Raw genomic sequence first — 18,960 nt, forward strand, 5'->3', positions numbered from 1 at the left:
TATGTTGTTGTTAGAGTCTACACCAAATCTTCTCCTCTCCTCTCACAACAGTCATCTTCTTCTTCACCCGTCTTCTTCATCTCTTGCATTCTGTCCGATCAGTCACACATTGATAGCATAGTTTCTGTGCTAATCAACCTCTTCGCCTGGTAGATACAATTCTGTATACCCCTTGTTATCAACAGTCGGCATCGAAGACCTTTTCATCTTACACATCTTCGACCACACTCAAATCATTGCTGTGCTCCAAGGTCATCAAGGTGAGAGGTGATTTCGGTATCCCGAGAAACTTGTGTGACAGCGCTGATGTGGTATGAGGCCAGACGAACAGTAACTTTTTGGCCCAGCATACACATCTGGATCTTGTAATCATACAAATTGTAAGCATTCTCACCTGTACCTGATCGGGACACCACCTTGTCTGCCACTGGCTCTGCACCTTTCCCTCCCCTTCGTATCTTGATGACCTTTCCTCCAGTCATGTCTTGGTATCCCATCTGTACTGACATCAGTATCTGAACAGAATGCTCGGAATGGCTGAACACCAAGGTCAACGGGGAAACTCCCACGGCAAGCATGATCAGAGCTTTCTGCACCGCACTGGCAACTACGGTCATCCCATGACGCGCGGAAACTATGGACAAGTCTATGGTATGCATCACAGCCAAGCTGCCGCAAACATGCTCGCCCAAGGCATCCAGGGCATGTCGATGCAAGACGGAGGCTACCCACAGGGCAAAGGTCCTCTGTTGACCACCTCAGGACCTCACTACGCCGGTCTTGCCATCAATGCCGGTTTTCCCGCAGCGCTTTGGGGCGCTAACAGTCACCTCATGTACCCCGGTGGTCAAGCCTATCCCAATAGCTCCCACCAGCATTCTCCCGGTCTCTATACCCCTGTCTCATCGCAATACCTTCAGCATGGTTACGGACAGCCTCACGACAACAGCCCCATCTCGCAGACTTGGACCCCGAGCCACACCACTGGCGAAGTCCCTACGCTCATCACACCGAGACGTGATTCTGTTTCTTCGAACGAGAACGATGCTCCTGGCACACCGTCATACTCCACCTACCCTTACCAGGCCGGTGTCACCATCATCAACCGTTCGCCCAATGGCATCTATACTCACAGCACCCCTTCGCCTTCTCAGGTCATGTCACAGTACGGTATGCCTTCAATCAAGACACCTGAGGCACGAAGCATCTCCACCGAGCTCCATGCTCTCGTCAGCAAGGAACCGTCCATCCCCCCTGCAATTCCTGCTCCTAGCTCGCCCCTGAAGCCGCTCGATCGCGCTCTGGAGAATCTCAGGGGAGAAACCAACGTCTACATCAGAGGTCTTCATCCAGACACTACAGATGATATGCTTGAGACTTGGGGCCGCCGCTTCGGCGACATCAGGAGCTCCAAATCTATCATCGATCATGCTACGGGATTATGCAAAGGGTGGGTCGATCCGTGCTTGATCGGCGTCATGGTAACCTGCTGACAAAATATAGATTCGGATTCGTCAAGTACCACAACTACGAGGACGCAGGGAATTGCATTCGCGGTTTCCACTATCTTGGCTACGAAGTTAGCTTCGCGCGCGTAGGTGGACCCGCTATTTATTTCTCTGGACTGTCGTTGACATGGACTAGGAATCATTCTACTCGAAGCTCAAGACGTTTGCCGATGATGACAACACCAATCTCTATGTCTCTAACTTGCCAAAGGCTATGAACGAACATGTATGTCGTGTGATTTTGATGCTTTCGCCGCACACATTGTTAACAGCTTCAAGGAACTCGCATCCCTCTTTGCCCCTCACAAGGTTTGTTCCGCCAGGATACTTCGCGACAAGAATGGTGTGGGACGTGGAGTCGGCTTTGCCAGGTATGCTCGTCGATGCTTGTCCATCTTGTGACGCTACGCTCCAAGCTGACTTCACTGACAGGTTTGAGGACCGTAAGACATGCACTGCCGTCGTTACGGAGTTCAACAACAAGGCTGTCAAGGTCGGAGGCGACGAATACATTATCAACATCCGTTACGCAGACTCCCCTGAGCAAAAGACACTCAAACAGCAGGTCTCTTCCGCGAGAGCTTTTCGATCTCAAGGTGAGACCTTGACCTGCTGACGATTCCGTTCGTGGTCTGGCTGACATATGTACGGTAGAATACATGGCTGCGACACAGCAGCTGTCATCGCTCAATGAGTTTGAGGCTGCACTCTCTCCCCAGAGGTACGTCTGAACACTCCAAAATAGCCTTCTTTCCAACTTCTGACTCGAGCAATGCACAAGCAGTAATCCATCAGCTACTCGCAGCTGGTCCCACTCCGCTATGCGCCCGCCTTTGGCACCACTGCCACTCAATAACAACATTCAATCACCTACCAGCAAGGTCCAGGCTGGAGCGATGAGCGACTCCAAGCCCTGCATCGCAAGATCTCCCGATTCACCAACTAGCTCTGAATGAGTTTGAGCCAGGACCATGGCAAGATCTGGATGGCCTCTTTTACAAAGTCGTTCCGTCCTATCTTGCACCCGGCTACATTTACTACGTCTTCTTTCGTCGCATTTGTTATGCCAGCATTTCAAGACTTTATGATATGTATTACCAGCGAAGAGGGGTGCTTGTTCTTTCATTGTGTTTGTCGCGTGTCTTCAGCCCACTTGTTTTTTTTTTTTCGTCATGCAATAATGAGGCAGAATTTTCCATTGTCCGGCGTTAGTTTCTACCTTTCACATTGGCACGTCTAAGGAGCCGGCGTCTAAAAGAGCATGGCCTCGACAGTAATACATTAGTGTTTATGTATCCATCAGTGTCGCCAAGGGCTTCCTTGGGTGGGCTTGCTTTGTCTAACCCATAAGATCGTGCCATGAATGAATTATATGCGATAACTAATTTTAAGGTGCATGAGGCCAAGGCAGTATCTCGAAACATTTGGTACTGGTAGCTTGTACTTGAGACAGACTTGGTCCGCTTTGACTTAAGCCTTTTTGAAAAAGGACATGATGTTACCTTGACCAGGTTTTCCGCTCTTCGTAGTCTTGGGTTTTGCAGCGACTGGTGGGGGAGCCGACACCTTCGCCCGCTTCGGCGCGTGCTCGTCTTCTGAGAAAGATTCCCAAGCAGCTTCTTCTTTGGTGACTGATACTCGTCAGTATCTTGTGGTCAACAGTGCCTTGGGAGTTTCATGGGATGCACATACCTAGATAGCCTTCTTCGTCCTTGACCGTTTTTTTCTTCATGACTCTGCGGCGTCCTCGTCGTCGGTCATCCGAAACGACAAGTGTCTCCATCGGTTCCGGCTCATCCTCCGGCAGAGCCTGCGAGTTTTCCGTCGTTGGTGGACCCGAGTCAGCGGCAGGTGTTTCTGCGGCCGCCGGCGGCTCTGGCGGGTTCTCCATCTCCTCGTCTGCTCGTCGTGTCAGTCATGTCTGTATTGCATACTAAGCAGTGCCAGGGAAATGAAAAGGGAACATCGTTATTGACTCACCATCATCAGCCTCCATCATCTTTCGCAGCTCTTCCTCGCGGTCTTTCTTCGACTTGCCCGCCGCAACAATGGGAGCAGCATCGAGCGCGCCCTCGTCGAACTGGGATGGCTCGTCGTCATCTCCGTCTGCGGCCTCCTCGTCTGATAGAGGAGTCTCTTCTGCTGCTGCGGACGTGCTGACCTCGGAGGACGGGTTGGCGGCCGATTCTTCTTTTTTCGGCTGCTTGGGCTTGGCTTTTGCGAATGACTTGAATAGCGAGGATGATTCGCGTTTGATCTGAGGGGCCGATTTGGCAGCTGCGCCACCGCTCTTTGCAGTGGTGGTGGAGGCGGAAGTCTTGGATTCGGGCTCCGGGGTCGTCTTTGCGGAGGCTGCTGCTTCGGATGGTGTGGCTGATTTGGTGGCTGACTGGGTGGATTTTGGGGTGTCTTTTGCGGCCACCTGCTTCGGTGCGGCTTTGGAGGGTGCAGCGGCGATGGGGGGCATTGGCCTTTTGGTAGTCCTTCGCTGAGGAGGGGGTTAGTCTGATGGTTGTGGCTATGGGCAATAAAGCAATGCTGTCATACCTTGACGTGCTGGTTCTGGATCACACCGTACTGCTTCCAGACTTCTAGAGGGTCCTCGCTCGCGAATGCCACGGCGGTGTTCCGATTACATTCGGTCAAAACCTCGAGATCCTTGGCATCATTGTCAGCTGGTTTGCTATCGAGATGTATCGGTACCTCGAACGTCATACTTTGATGGTGCCTGGTTCCAAGCTGTAGACGTGGACGGTTGACAATTCATCAAACGATGATTTCGCGGCTAACAAAAGTTAGAAAACTGCCAATCGTGAGCGTCGACTTATCGCCTACCCTGAAGCTGTTCCTCCTTGGCCAGCAGCACGAGCTTGATCCACGGATCGTCTTTCTGTTCATCTTGGATGGCAGGAGCAGAGCTCGCCGGCAGAGGACTACTCGGCGACGGGTCGTCAATGCTCATCTGACTATCTCCTCCTTCCGACTTGATCGCTCCATTGACTTGGGACGACGACAGCGCATGAGCTCGCTTTCTCCCCGTCAGGAGGTAAGTGGCATGGAGACAGCCGGGGTTCTTCTGCGTCTGGGTCCGGTGGAATTGATATAGTAACCTTGGCCAGCTGGTGAGCAATGGGGATATCCGACCATATGTTTTTTGTTCTTTGGTTCGAGCTTACTGCTTCGCTAGATTGCTGTGGACTTTGAGAGCGCGGCTTAGGGAGCGATATGTCACCTGGAATATAGTCAGTCTATAGCTCTCTTGATACCTGTATATGGAATGTCATGAGAGCAAGTCAACTCACAGTTAGACCCTCGTTGAAAACATTGATGGCCAGGTATTCGTTATGGTCACCCATTGTGTCTTGCCTCGATAATTTCCTGGATGTGTACGTGTCCCTCTTATACCGCGGTCTGGAGAATAGTGGTGGGTATGATTATTGGTATGATATACTTTTATCTTCTGTAGTTGCGTTCGCGAGCGCTCGCGGAGACGCGTAGAGTGCTGTCAGAGGCGCGTCTCGGCTATACTTTCCCTTTGGAGATAAGGTATCTTGACTAAGATACACCCGGGGGTTAGCATCAAGTCGGTGATGAATGATAATCTACTGAAGTGCTACTATATTCAACAGGCAGCTCTTGTGGAGCCGAACACATGACGGATGTCCCTGTGGCCATATCGTTCCATTGCAGGGCATACTGCTCTTTCTCCGGCGTAAGGAGCATACCAAGGGGCCAGTGGACGTGCTTGACACAACTTCCTTGACCAAATGTCCGAAGAAGACGACGACATTCGCTTGGTGCGGGCATCCGCTAGTCTACTAGACGACCTAGAACATAGTCTCCCACGGCTCTTGTGGAAAGCAAAACCTCAGAAAAGGGTTCATCAACTTGTTCGCAAGAAAGATCTAAATCATGTGCTCCAACTAGTGCGGCCTACGGGACTCTTTTCAATCATACACATAACATCTTCTGATACTGCACAGATCGAACCATTCCAGCCGGAGCCACAATTGCTCGACGCACGGCTAAAACTGTTTTTGCCCGTTCTTGTTGATGCATACTTGTCGTACTTGCAACTCAAGTCTCATAAAGCGGCTGGCCTTGAAACCCTCCCTCTGGACGTCGCAGTCAGCAGTATACTCTACACTTTCTGCAAAGTCAGGGGCGAGAAAGTGATCAGCGGCTTTTTCAACAACGAGCCGAGATATTTAGATCTTATTCTGACTACTCTCGAGACCTGCACGAGTTGTGAAGGGGATGAAGACAATCATTGGGAGACGTCGTACGTCTTGCTTCTATGGCTCAAGCATCTGCTACTTGCTCCCTTCGATCTAGCCTCAATCTCAGCACCGGGAGAGTCAACTGAAGTCACTCCTGGTCTTCATCTAGCCTCCCATGTCCCTTCCTTGACGACACGTGTTCTTGCTATGAGCATAATTTTCCTCGGCAGTGCTACGAAGGAGCAAGACGCTGCCAGCGAGCTACTTGCCAGGCTTGTCGTAAGACCTGATATGCAGCGTCTTGGCCTGCCTGACTCGCTTGTGAGATGGGCAGTTGACAACTTGGTAGTACAGCCCCCCATGTCTGCCTCTGCTCTGCACAGACATCTTGGTCTGTTACGGTTCTGCGTAGGCATGAGTGCGTCGCCAGATTCAGTGGAGACGCTCAGCCTGATTCCGCTCATCTATGAAGCTGGGCAGAAGATCGCCGGTGAGCCAATGTTCACATACTTCATCTCCTCGGCAATCACCAAGAAGCTCCTCATCAAGCTCTTCCGTAATATTGCCCTCCTGAGCCTGCGTCCAGAATTGGAGTCTTTGTCTGAATTCTTCGAAGATGCTGGTGTCCTTGAAAACACGATTGATTACCTCTTACAAGCATTGGGAGACCGCGATACTCCAGTCCGCTTCGCAGCGAGCAAAGCGTTGAGTATGATCATTCTCCGCTTGGATCCAGCCCTCGCAAGTGATGTAGTACAAGCCGTGCTAGACTGTATGAAAGAGGATGTCCCTGATTCTTTCTCCGAAAGCGATTTCTCTACGGTCGACCCTCTTCGCTGGCACGGTCTCACCCTCACTCTTGCACATGCGCTCTTCAGGCGGTCTGCTTCGACCGAGCAACTGCCTGAGATAATCAATGCGTTGTTGTTGTCCTTGACTTTTGAGCAACGGGGTACAACGAGAAGTAGTATTGGTAGCAATGTACGAGATGCCGCATGTTTCGGCATCTGGTCCTTCTCCCGACGCTATACCACGGCGGAATTGCTGTCTATAAAAGCTGACAACATCCGCATTGAGAGCGGCATGACACGAAGTGCAGGGTCTGTCATACAGATTGTAGCTATGCACTTGTTACTCTCTGCGTGCCTCGATCCTGTAGGCAATATCCGACGAGGCTCATCCGCAGCTTTACAGGAGTTGATCGGCAGACACCCAGACCAAATCGAGTGCGGTATACCATTGGTACAAGTCGTTGATTACCATGCTGTCGGTCTTCGTCAACGAGCGGCGATTGAGGTTTCCGGTGCCGCTTCTTCACTAGACCCAGACTACCGTCGAGCTTTGGTCATGGCGCTCTTTGGTTGGCGAGGTATCGGATCACCCGATGTTCCTTCGAGAGAGTACGCTGCAACATCCATCGGTCTGCTCTGCAAGAATCAGACTCTGCCGTTCTTGAAAACTGTAATGGACCCGCTCTACGATCGTCTATCAAGTAACAATGAGACCGACGTGGAAAACCTCCACGGCTTGTTGCTCGCCTTGTCGAGGATTCTCGGTAATCACGCAGATGACGAATGCTCTGTGCCTGGCACGGCAGATGCGGCCGAGGATGTGCTGACGTATCTTGCCTCTTCGTGGAAGGTCTTCGATCGCCGACGAGCAATGTATGTCCAATATGATTCACGGGCGTTGCGAGCGGATCTGTTCTCGGCTGTTGCACAGGCGATCGCATCCGCAGCTGAACTAACGACAGTTTTTCCTGGCGAGAAAGCGCCATCGTCTGATGCCATGAATAACGTCCTGAACATCCTTGCGTGCATGGTCGTGAGGGCTGAAGAATCCATACTAGCTGTTCTACCACGACTCGTTCGCGCTCTGATGAGACTGCACTTGACAAACAGCTCAGTACCGCTACCACTGGATGCAGGCAGCTACATGCAGAAGCTCCGTGTAGACTCTTCCGCCGTCGCCTTGCATGGTGCAGGACGTGCAATCGCGCTCGCAGCAGCGTATCCCTGGTTTGCACACAGTCTCTCGTTCGATGCTGTCGCATTCATACGAGAGATCGGGAGCATTGTCCAGGATGCTCGTGCAACCGAATGGCGGGTCATCGGCCTTCGAGCGATGCGTTCTGTAATCGAGTCAGGCGAGTGCGATGCCGCGTCTACGAAAGAAATGCTGGAACCGCTACATACAGGTCTGAATGATTACACGGTCACTGAGCGAGGAGATGTGGGTTCGCTAGTTCGCACAGCTGCCATCGCCTGCGTCGACAGCCTTTGGAAACCGAGGTTATTACAAAAACATCAGCACGACGAACAGCTGTTGCTGAGAGACGTGACTAGACTGTCGCTAGAGAAGCTCGACCGTACCAGACTCCAAGCAGCAAGATGCTTGAAGATTCGGGAGGAGGCATCGCAAGACTCGTAAGTCGGCTATGGATGATGATGCCGGTATTTGACTGACTTTGTCGAACAGCAGTCACCTTGACGACGTATCGTCATCATCGTATTACCACGAACATGTGAAGGTCCTAAAGGACGCAAAAACCGCCGAGTGGCAACGAGAAGTGATACTAGAAGGCTGTGCTTCAAGCGCTGGAGTCGGTGCAGAAAACCTGCTGCAAGCCGCCCGTACAGCTCTAGTCGAAGTCATCTACGAAAGCGACTCAGCCGCCCAGATCGCCTTGCTGGTCAGCTTGACCACATTATTCAAGACCACCGTGGCGGCGGTAGACGATTCACAACCGCTGCTTGAGCTCGTCTCGTTCCTCCTCGACGCCGCCGGCCCCATATTATTGAAGTTGACAGACCTCAGGTGCGTGTCAAAAATCCCAAACAGAAGCACAATGGACATTCCAAAGCTGACACACGACTACTAGCTGGCGCAATTTATTATCCGCAGTGCAAAGATCCCACTTCAAATCGAGTAACATACCCAAGATCCTCGCCGCGATCGAGGTCTACCGCAACCTCGCCAGTGTGCCCTCGATCCGGCCCGAAGTGCTGAAAAAGCTCGTCAGTATGCTGCGCACGAATCCGTACCCGACGGTGAGTCCCTTCACTGTCGTCCTCTTTCGCTAGGAAAGAAAGCGAAAGACAGGTGGCTGACAAGAAGAAAAAAGGTCCGTGTCGCCGTCGCAGAAAGTCTCTTTGTCATAACAGGAGACGCGAAACTGAAAGATGTCAACTGGACCAAGCCTGGTCTGGATTATAGACTTCCCGACCACGTCTAATGGCGGACGAAGAAAGCCCGGAGATATCTTTTAGGATGCGTATCTGTAAGATATGATGTTCCATGGTCCTGTCTGACTTCATCAGTCTCTTTCCACGCTCCCTTCTCTGATCTATCATTCTTCATTTGTGATCTCCCTCACTATAGCTGAAAGACACATCCATTCCGCCCTCTCTGTGCACTTTTCTGTGCGTGAGGAGAATCGAAGAGAACAAGATACATTGTTGCGATGATTATCTCGATATCTACTTATGTTTGATCAGAAAATTACCATCTGTGGTCGTGAGCTCAGGCAGTACAACCTCGGCCATTTGTGGCATTCGTGATTTAGACGTTGCAGATGCTAAGGCGGTCTGAATCGTGGAGTCAGTGTTCGCTTGTGAGGTATACTGTAGATTCGAGGGCATGAGATAAAGTGAGAGACAGCATACCAGCCAGGCCATCGTCAATCATATCGTCATTCTTGTTGTCGAGATCGCCAGATAAATGCTCGGAAAGCGAGTCACTTGTTGTAGTAGATACACAGTCTTGGTCAGGAGTGGGAACCAGTTCGTACACATCATCTTCATTGAACAGTAGGACATCGCGGCAAGGTGATCCGTCAAAACTACGCAGGAGATCGGCCTCATAGCCGTCAAAGTCCGAGTCATCCGAGAGCGATTGGGAAGACCGAGTACGGCGGGGTGCTTGTATGCTGGAAAGTTGTGCGTAGACTATCCTGTCCGAGAGTACAGTGTGATTGGATGGGCTAGCACGCGTCGTCCGTTGTGCTGTCTCCTGAGGGAGTGGTTCATTCAAGACGTGGTCGGCGACAGGAGCAGTTAGGTGACATATATCGTCTTGACCAGTACCTGGAGAGGTGAAGTCGACATCAGGGCATGGTCCCTTGACTAGTTTGAGTACGCCAGCAGTCTTATGATGTTTCTTAGTCGCAGGTCTTTGTCGTATACATGATTTGAGAGGCACAAAAGTTTCCAAAGCAGTGAAGCCGTCCGAACCCAGGATGACTTCTAGTCCCTCACCCTCTGTTGAAGTCGAGTGTGGGATTAGGGGCGACCTCTCTGAGCGTCGAGGCTCTATCAGACTCAGTGTCTGTCTCATGTCACTTACAGACATCGAGGTAACGTGGTTACTACTGGCTCGAATGGCTTCGACGACACTTTCAGTGTTCGAGATATCATGGATGGGATCATCGAGGTCGTGATGGATGAAAGGAGCATTGGATGAGACATGGTATGAACTGGACTGAGAGCTACCGTTGACGACGACTAACTCGCCGGTGTCTGGGTCCCATGATGGAGTATGACGTGCGTTACTGAGTGTTCTCGGCGCAGATTTAGTACAGCGTCTGTTGTCACGGGCAAGACATCGAGGACGCTTGCGCGAATAGGTCAGAAACGGCTTCCCGCGCCTCTTTGGACACAGAGTCTCCATTGGATTTATTGCAAAGAGTTGGTTTGGAAGTAAAAGTGAGCAGAGGACATTGATTTGAATGATTCTTCTTGTCGGGTCTTGGCGCCGTAGTAAGTCGCGACTTCTATATCGAGTATATGATGCTTGAGATTTTGTACCCTATTTTGTGTTGAACAGCGCGCAACTTTGCAGTGAAAGCGGGTGTAAAGTCCAAAGCATCCATATGTATATATTAGGGTATCTTCAATTGCATGGTGAATAATGGCCAACAATTGCTGGTCTGGCTCTTCTATCCCAATGCTTGCCTTGTATGGTTGCGCTTGTAGTGTGATCGGAAAGAAACAGAAAGAAAAAAAGCTACATGCGTCGGATGGCAGTCTCGCCCTTGTACTTGTCGAGTCCCTGATCGAGATGGTCCCACCACTCGAAAAGCATGGTCTCGCAGATGAGCTTGAACCAGGGGGTGAAGGTCAGAGAGTTGTCTTTGAACATGGCCTTGAGCTCGTCGTGGGAGACGTATTTGGTGTCTTTGACTTCGTTGGGCGAGGGTTCTAGGTCGACGTCGGCCTTGATGAAGAGGATGTAATCGACTGGAGAATAAGAGGTCAGCACTTGGCGAAGATCTGACAAGGACAAGGGAACTCACTTTCATGCTCTCCCCACTTGCCGTCGCTCGGCGCCTTGTAATGAATGCGAGTAAGGAAGTGGAAGTCTTCCAGCGGGACCTGAGCGGCCTTGATTCCCAGCTCGTGGTCCAGCTTGCGCTGAGCAGCGCGCTTGACGCCCATGACGGCGGCGTCAAGTGTTGCGCCAGTCTCGCCAGGGACGCCGAGAGGATGTGAGCAGCAGGTGTTGGTCCACATGTCAGGGAAAGTGATCTTCTCTGTGGCGCGCTGTTGCAGGAGCAATCTGTTGTTGGAGTCGAAGAGGAAGACGGAGAATGCGCGGTGAAGCAGACCCTTGTCGATGTTCTCCATCAAGTGGCAGACTTTCTTGCTCGCGCTGCCAATGGGGTAGTCGTTCTCGTCGAGGACGATGCAGACCTCGTCCATGAGGCGGATCTGCTCCTCATCGTAGCCAGCGAGGTCTTGATCGCGGGTGGCGGAGATGGAGTTGGCCAGCTGGGTGTTGATTTCGGGGAAGAGGCGTAGAATATCGGAGGCGGTGATGGGCTGCGCCTCGGTGATTGTGGTTGTTGTAGACATGGCGAAATGGGACTCTCAAGCGAGTTGGCGCAATCGAGAAGAAACGACTGGGCTGAATGAGCTGCACCTTTTAGATGTAATAATAATCGAGAGAAAGCGCGTCGAGGCCCTGATATACACATTCCAAGTACACGAATCCGGGGCCCGGCCAGCGACACAATCATCAGTCATCAATCACACAGAGACAAAGAACAAACTTTGGAGTACTCTAGCACTGGGTTTGTTCACAACCTCACAGTTTCCCGACAAGGGATCTATCCAGAGACTGACTCTATCTATCTGTCAAAGCAATGACGACAGCACTTTGTTGCAGCATCGTGGCGAGCATCAACTGCAGATATAAACAACACTGAACTGTTCCCAGGTTGATGCCTGCCCCTCAGCTGCACAGACGAACCCCTCGCATCCTTTGGGCTCCTGATTACCTTGGCGATTCCATTGACAAAGGTGATATGATCCCTTTATATCTATAATGATGGACCCGTGGCTGGACTTCTCCGAGGACCGAACCGATGGCCGCTAGACCCAGTCAGGACATGTGATTGAAAGTGCCTCGCGCCCAACGCGCGATGCGTGTCTCATTCGCGCTTGTTTCTCCCTTAGCAACGAATAATTAATTGGATGCTAGAATCAGAACGAGTCTCTATACCATTGCCCCTCCTTTTTCCACAGACATTCACCAGCCCCAATAGCTACGCCGAATCACACACTGTGGCACAGCAAACCACCCTCACAGTGATTCAGTCCTTCCTTTTTGTCCTGGTTCTGTCTTGACGACATCAACACTGTCCCTTGGCACTTGACACACGGCGACATGTCTTCGCTACTGGACGCCGTCATCCAGTCCGACAACAGCAATGCCGCCGAGCAACACGTACGGCGAGATGCGAGTGTTCAGTCCTTCCGACAACAGTTGCCATATCCCCAAGCCCAAGGGCGACAGGGCCGGTCTTCTTCACGACCCCGCGGCCCGCCCTCGGTCAGCACCCCTGGCGTCAACAGCGACATGCTTGGATTCGCCGACGATGAGGTTGTCGGTCTGCGCGGCAACCAGAAAGGTCCTCGACGCACGGGTCCACGTCTCGATGTCGACAGAGTGACAGACGCAATCGGGGAACAGCTCGTCCTTGAGTTTGAAAGATTCCTCGACGAGTTCAGAGAGGACCCCAACACCTCGGTGCTGCCTCCCTCGAGTGCTCCGAGCACTGATCTATACTATGTTGAACAGATCAAGGGCCTGGCAAAGTGGGGCTTGTCCACGCTCTATGTCGACCATCAACACTTGATGCATCACGGCGACGGCTCCGTGGCAGACGCCATCAGAGACAGCTACTATCGCTTCCAGCCATACCTCACCCGCGCGCTGAACAACATGATTGCCAAACACGCCCCCAGATACTTCAGGCAACACAGGCAGCCCGCCACATCGACGAGTGCTGCGTCGAATGCTTCGGCTTCGGCCGCTGTCTCTGCCGCTGACAGCCAGCCCGACTCGCTCGCCGAAAAGACGCCCAACCAGCAGACCGACAAGCTCTTCACCCTTGCCTTCTACAACTTGCCTCTCGTGTCCAGGGTTCGTGAGCTGCGCACAGCCTCCATCGGCCAACTGCTGTCCATCTCGGGCACAGTCACGCGCACTTCTGAAGTCAGGCCCGAGCTGTCTCTTGCTACATTCGTCTGCGAGGTCTGCAATGCAGTCGTGCCCGACGTCGAACAGATCTTCCGATACTCGGAACCCACCCAATGTCCCAATCTGACCTGTGGTAACCGTCAGGCATGGCGTCTCGACATCCGCCAGAGCACTTTTGTCGATTGGCAGAAAGTCCGCACTCAGGAAAACAGCTCCGAGATCCCGACGGGCAGTATGCCTAGGACCATGGATATCATTCTTCGTGGTGAGATGGTCGACCGCGCCAAAGCCGGCGAGAAGTGCATCTTCACTGGCTGTCTCATTGTCGTTCCCGATGTCAGTCAATTCCGAGTACCTGGCCTTCGTCCGCAGGCTACACGTGATACCAGCAACGCCCCCAGAGGTGGCGACGTCGGCGGTAGTGGTGTCAGCGGACTCCGAGCTCTGGGTGTCCGTGACTTGACCTACCGTATGGCCTTCATGGCTAACATGGTCACCCCCGATACCTCGACCCCTGGACAGACAGCGAACCAGCATCTCAAGGGTCAAGCCACCAACATTCTGACTTCTCTGAACCAGTCTTCGCCCTCGGACTCTGACATGTCAGGCGAAGACGCTCAGAGGGAGTATCTATCTACACTCACCCGCGCCGAAGTCAGCGATCTCAAGAACATGGTTCATTCACCCAACATCTTCATGCGTCTCGTCGAGTCCCTGGCTCCAATGGTCCACGGTCACACCGTCGTAAAGAAGGGTCTGCTTCTGCAACTCATGGGAGGTGTGAGCAAACAGACTCCGGAAGGCATGTCACTACGTGGCGATATCAACATCTGCATTGTCGGCGACCCGAGTACCAGCAAGTCGCAATTCTTGAAGTACATCTGTTCGTTCATTCCCCGCGCTGTTTACACTTCTGGAAAGGCTTCGTCTGCTGCTGGTCTGACTGCTGCCGTGGTCAAGGACGAAGAGACGGGCGAGTTTACTATCGAAGCAGGAGCTTTGATGCTTGCGGATAACGGCATCTGCGCCATTGACGAGTTTGACAAGATGGACATTGCCGATCAGGTCGCCATCCACGAGGCAATGGAACAGCAGACTATTTCCATCGCCAAAGCTGGCATTCAAGCAACTCTGAACGCGCGTACCAGTATTCTGGCTGCGGCCAACCCTGTGGGCGGTAGGTACAACCGTAAGGCTACTCTGAGGGCGAACATCAACATGAGCGCCCCCATCATGTCTCGTTTCGATCTTTTCTTTATCGTTCTCGACGAGTGCAACGAGGCCGTCGACGAGCGCCTCGCGAGACACATTGTCGGCATTCACCGCCTTCGTGATGACGCCGTACAGCCTGAATTCAGTACGGAGCAACTGCAGCGCTACATCCGCTTCGCGCGCTTGTTCCAGCCTGTCTTTACCGAAGAAGCCAAGTCGACCCTGGTGGAGCGATACAAGGAGCTGAGATCCGACGATGCACAAGGCGGCGTCGGCAGAAACTCGTACAGAATCACCGTGAGACAATTAGAAAGTATGATTCGTCTCTCAGAGGCCATCGCCAAAGCCAACTGCGTCGACGAGGTCACACCGGCTTTTGTGAACGAGGCCTTCACTCTACTACGACAGAGCATCATCAGCGTCGAAAAGGACGACGTCGACTTGGAGGACGAAGACGACGTTACGGCAGCAGCGAGAGAGATCCTGGATGCCGCCGACGAAGAAGCAGCGGAGGCTGACCAGAGCGCCGACGTCGACGCCATCGATGCCGAGCCGGCCGCACAGCAGACGCGCAAGACCAAGATGTCCAACGCGGAATACTGGAAGGTGGTCAACGTCATGATGAGCAGAATCAACATGGACCAGGAAACGGCAGAAGACGGAGTCGAAGAGGAAGACCTTCTGGTCTGGTACCTGGAGCAAATGGAGGACGAGATGGAGAGTGAAGAGGATTTCGAGCGCACGCGGTTTGTCGGCAAGAAGGTGTTGAAGAGGATGGTCAAGGTAAGTCTCTTTCTTTTACTTCACCCATCATCTTGATTCAAGGAAAAAGCTAAACATTCCTTGTGTTTAGGACAACATGCTCATACAGATCCGCGGCGAGGGTCTGGCTGACGATCAAGGTCATGGCCTGCAGAGCGAGAGACTGATCTACGTCATACACCCGAACTGCGTGGTCGACGAGATGTAGATGTCTTCTTCTCGGCTACTCTTTTTCTGGTTTTTCTGGTTTTTTCTTTTCTTCTCTGGCTTCTCATCTTCTCAAAAAGCGACGATGATGATGATGGAAATGCGCATGTATGACAGCGATGTATGTTTCTTAGGACTAAGTAGTTACCTGGATAGGAGCAAGGTGACACGAGGAGATGCTGGCGAGCAAACTCCCAGGTCGTTTAGACAGTGGCGTTCAGGGAGTTGGCAAACAAGATGCATTTCCAGGCTCGATGTTATATACTCCTACTGTTAATTCCAGATCTACACTATACACTGTATCCATTTCTCCCTTTCTCCCTCTTCGATGGATATATATCCGACGTAGTGTATACCGCTGATTTTGGATCCGACGGTAGTCCTTGTTCTCGCTCTATGGGGCTGCATCTCTCTAGACGTAGCATGTGCTAAAAAAAAAACCTATCGATCCCGCCTGACTTCCTCCAGCCTGGAAAACCAAAACCAATTCCGTCGCGCTGCTCGTCACCCTTGTTCTCCTTGCCTTGTCTGGCTGTGTTTATATTTGATTTCATCACTGGAACACAAGTCTTTCATCTAACATCGCAGAGAATCTACACCAAGAAGGTATATTTACTCCTGATCAATCACCGTCGTTGCGGGCATGAGGTATCGCATCCAATGGCAGTAAGCGATTGGTAGCCTGAGTGGCGTTTCGCACGCACCGGCCAGTCTCAATCTAACATATACCTGCTCGCTGGCTCGCTCGCCTCCTTTTCACAGGCTATTTGCGCGCACGCACGCACGCTTTCGTGTCCCATCGTCGTCTTGTCGTATATACACCGAAATCATTCTGCCTCTTCTTCAGGATCTTTCAGCCCGAGAGCTTTGGCGTAGGCTTGTTTCTGCTTCGCCGTCGAGTCCCGGAGCGGTCTTGGTTTTGAGACGACGCCGCGCGGTTTCTCGCCTGGCCTGGGGTGTTCTTGGTGTTGTGCTTTCTCTGCGGGAGCGGCAGTAGCAGCGGCGGCGGAAGGGAGGACCGGCAGAGGAGGCGCGGGGACGTCTTTCTCTGCTGCGGCGTCTTCACTCACGCTCTCCTCGAGGTCTTGCTCAAGGAAACAAAACAGGTCGTCCGCTTTGCCTGCTGCGACGGGACGATCGAGTGCTGCGAGCGCCGTGTCGCAGCCGCCTACGCGTTGGCGTAACGACTGCTTGTAGCGGTCTGCTTCGGTTGACGCGGTGTGGAGTTCTTGCAGGTTCCCGTCGGTCGAGAGGTAGGGCAGGTGGATGATCTCCGGGAGGTCGCCGTCGAGCGGAAGGATGGCGTGGAGGGGTTGTTGGCGCCGCGCCATGTCTCGTTGTTCTTTGCGCGGTGAGGAAGAGGGAATCTTGAAGTCGCTGCTTAGGAAGGGTTCCTCAGGATCTGGCAGGGGGTGGTCTTCTTCTTGTTCTTCGCCGTCGTTCTTCTTGTTAGTTGAGCCCTCTGCGAATTCTTCGGGCAGCTGATAGAGTTCTTGGTGCACCGTGGCCCAACCACCACCGGAGCTGGGCGCGGGCGGGTAAAGCATGCCCCATCCTCTCGCCCTCATCAGCTCAAGCATATACTCTAGCCATCCCGGCTGTGTCTCAGAGATGACTTTGGCTGGCTTGACCGGCTCACGGTAAACGGCTTTGGGTTCGTGCATGGCGCGCAAGCGATTCTTGAGGTAATCGTGGAACTCGGCCCATTTGTCCCCGAAGATGAGAGCAGCTTCTGCGTTGGGTGCTTGCCAGATATAAGGCACGTTGATCTCGTCTTCGTTTGCAATCTTTGCTCGGTCCCTGTACTTTTTGCCGTTCATGTTGAGTATCGATGGAGCCACGAAAGGGCTTGAACCATTGAGATAGTACTGCGGAGCGCCGAGTGCGATCCCCATGAGACGCTCGTCGTTGTAGGGAGCTGATGACGAGTAACGATATTCTAGGAGATGCGCAAACAAGTAGTGATAATACAACGGAGACAAATCCGTCTGCGGAGAGAGGAGCAGCACATGAGAATGAGCGGGATCGGCGGGGTAGAAGGCCTCCAGGAGACGAACCGCATTGCTCTCCGTCGTGAGCTTCATGGAGGATATGCGGTGGTGCAAAGTGATGCCGGTATGACGTGGTGACATCGATTGGTGATCAGGATCCGGCGGCCATGTCATGTCTCGAATGCGATCGCGAGCAAAAGGCTCGATATCTGTAGGCAAATCGATGGTCAGATGCGGAGGAGGAAGACCCGTATACTCGGCGCCTTTCAATGATTCCAGAAGTCGAAGCAGCGAGCCAGATGAATGCGGTGGAGCATGAATGACAATATTGATGTTCGGCTTATGCCACGCTTGCAAGCTGTCACAATCAAGTCGTGTCATCCACAGGAAATCTTCATACATTCCGTCGGGAATCTCGATGATGGGCTTATCCAATTCCTTGGCCTTACCACGAATCGCTCTAGTGAAAAAGGCATCTTCGATGGCCGAATCATCGGTGATGATGACTCTAGGACTCATGAAGGTGTTGATGTGAGACAAAGCACCCGCGACTGCGACCTCGGCGCGCACATCCGAGCTGTAGTCCGAATAGTCGGGTCTCCCATCATGAACCCCTATATTACACGATTCCTTGTCGACGCCGTTCACAGTCAATAGCTCATCCATGGAGATACTATCCCGACCCAGCAACACAATATGAACCAGATTGACCTTATGTGCCTGCATCTCACAAGCCATTGGCAGCAACGAGCCAAAGCTCTTCAGACTAGAAGCGGCGAAGAGGACGTTCCTCGTACTCGCGCCACGTCCGCGTGCGCGAGGGATAGCGTGCAGGGTGCTGGCCAGGTTATAGAACTTGACTGGACCCCAGTAGTAATGCTCCTCTTCTGGATTGATGCGATCCTTGCTTCTCGGAGGTGCGCCTGTGGGTGCTTTCTGCGAGGATTGACCCTGCTGGGCTCTGTTGGAGCTGCTGCCTGGTTGGCGAGGCGGCGGCTTGTAGCCAAACTCGATGCCTGACACGGCGCGGCCAGGTCGCATGGGACGACCCATGCGCTCATCGATGCTTCCAAGGTCCGTGGGGATGTTGTGGATGAATAGCCAGACGGAAACGACAGCGACCAGTCCCAAGAGTATCCGTCGCCGTCTCCAGCGCACAGGTACGCGCCATGCTTGCGTCGATGAAGAAGAAGAAGAAGGTGGTCGTCGGTCATCACTTCGTTTGCCCAGCTCCTCGTCTCCAGGAAACATGCGCGACGACTGAGGCATCTTGTCGCTGACCTGGGCTCTTCCGCGTATCTGGTTATTGGCTACGACCATGCGATCCGTATCACTCGAGGTTCCATTATCATGTTCCAGCAGGCGTCACTGCCATTTATTTGGAGAAGTGTGGGCTATATGCAGTATATCACATTTATTGTACCCGGTACACTTGAAGCTGGGAGGTGCTGTAGTCCCCGCCAAGAAGTGTAATGCCTGCACTGGCTCGTGCACTTGGAGCATATAGCACTCTCATATAATCAAAACAGCGGGGATTGACACGACACGCTGTGGTTGATTTATATTTTCAAGTGAATT

At 52.6% G+C, this 18,960-nt stretch overlaps 7 protein-coding genes across 10 annotated transcripts; 3 read left to right on the forward strand and 4 right to left on the reverse strand.

The window, feature by feature from the left end:
• Window positions 1–524: 524 nt before the first annotated feature.
• On the forward strand, window positions 525–2,464 carry AAFC00_006917 (uncharacterized protein; the record flags this gene model as incomplete). 2 transcript variants are annotated; one of them, XM_069346941.1, is made up of 7 exons in its annotated part: window positions 525–1,450; window positions 1,504–1,594; window positions 1,645–1,734; window positions 1,788–1,879; window positions 1,941–2,104; window positions 2,163–2,229; window positions 2,293–2,464. In XM_069346941.1, 7 exons carry the CDS (start codon window positions 525–527, stop codon window positions 2,462–2,464), a joined length of 1,602 nt encoding a protein of 533 aa, XP_069199819.1. The 2 variants fall into 2 exon arrangements, with proteins under 2 accessions (XP_069199819.1, XP_069199820.1); XM_069346942.1 differs by having other exon boundaries at window positions 534–1,450.
• Window positions 2,465–2,978: 514 nt separating this feature from the next.
• Window positions 2,979–4,864, reverse strand: AAFC00_006918 (uncharacterized protein; the record flags this gene model as incomplete). The annotated part of the gene is made up of 8 exons (XM_069346943.1): window positions 2,979–3,139; window positions 3,201–3,407; window positions 3,489–3,996; window positions 4,056–4,166; window positions 4,226–4,293; window positions 4,344–4,618; window positions 4,685–4,740; window positions 4,811–4,864. 8 exons carry the CDS (start codon window positions 4,862–4,864, stop codon window positions 2,979–2,981), a joined length of 1,440 nt encoding a protein of 479 aa, XP_069199821.1.
• Window positions 4,865–5,275: 411 nt separating this feature from the next.
• Window positions 5,276–8,963, forward strand: AAFC00_006919 (uncharacterized protein; the record flags this gene model as incomplete). Of its 2 annotated transcripts, XM_069346944.1 has the most annotated exons (5): window positions 5,276–5,434; window positions 5,492–8,154; window positions 8,207–8,545; window positions 8,610–8,778; window positions 8,853–8,963. In XM_069346944.1, 5 exons carry the CDS (start codon window positions 5,276–5,278, stop codon window positions 8,961–8,963), a joined length of 3,441 nt encoding a protein of 1,146 aa, XP_069199822.1. The 2 variants fall into 2 exon arrangements, with proteins under 2 accessions (XP_069199822.1, XP_069199823.1); XM_069346945.1 differs by having other exon boundaries at window positions 5,276–8,154.
• Window positions 8,964–9,289: 326 nt separating this feature from the next.
• On the reverse strand, window positions 9,290–10,396 carry AAFC00_006920 (uncharacterized protein; the record flags this gene model as incomplete). 2 transcript variants are annotated; one of them, XM_069346946.1, is made up of 2 exons in its annotated part: window positions 9,290–9,315; window positions 9,394–10,396. In XM_069346946.1, 2 exons carry the CDS (start codon window positions 10,394–10,396, stop codon window positions 9,290–9,292), a joined length of 1,029 nt encoding a protein of 342 aa, XP_069199824.1. The 2 variants fall into 2 exon arrangements, with proteins under 2 accessions (XP_069199824.1, XP_069199825.1); XM_069348529.1 differs by having other exon boundaries at window positions 9,394–10,063.
• A 336-nt stretch (window positions 10,397–10,732) lies between these two features.
• Window positions 10,733–11,580, reverse strand: AAFC00_006921 (uncharacterized protein; the record flags this gene model as incomplete). Its single annotated transcript, XM_069346947.1, has 2 exons — window positions 10,733–10,965; window positions 11,022–11,580. The coding sequence occupies 2 exons, from the start codon at window positions 11,578–11,580 to the stop codon at window positions 10,733–10,735; spliced, it is 792 nt and encodes a 263-aa protein (XP_069199826.1).
• An 814-nt stretch (window positions 11,581–12,394) lies between these two features.
• Window positions 12,395–15,392, forward strand: AAFC00_006922 (uncharacterized protein; the record flags this gene model as incomplete). The annotated part of the gene is made up of 2 exons (XM_069346948.1): window positions 12,395–15,205; window positions 15,276–15,392. The coding sequence occupies 2 exons, from the start codon at window positions 12,395–12,397 to the stop codon at window positions 15,390–15,392; spliced, it is 2,928 nt and encodes a 975-aa protein (XP_069199827.1).
• Window positions 15,393–16,218: 826 nt separating this feature from the next.
• Window positions 16,219–18,651, reverse strand: AAFC00_006923 (uncharacterized protein; the record flags this gene model as incomplete). Its single annotated transcript, XM_069346949.1, has 1 exon — window positions 16,219–18,651. The coding sequence occupies one exon, from the start codon at window positions 18,649–18,651 to the stop codon at window positions 16,219–16,221; it is 2,433 nt and encodes an 810-aa protein (XP_069199828.1).
• Between the last annotated feature and the right edge of the window lie 309 nt (window positions 18,652–18,960).

This window comes from Neodothiora populina (genome assembly GCF_041146345.1).
Source record: "Neodothiora populina strain CPC 39397 chromosome Unknown canker_contig_8, whole genome shotgun sequence".
NCBI classification, from domain to species: Eukaryota; Fungi; Ascomycota; class Dothideomycetes; order Dothideales; family Dothioraceae; genus Neodothiora; species Neodothiora populina.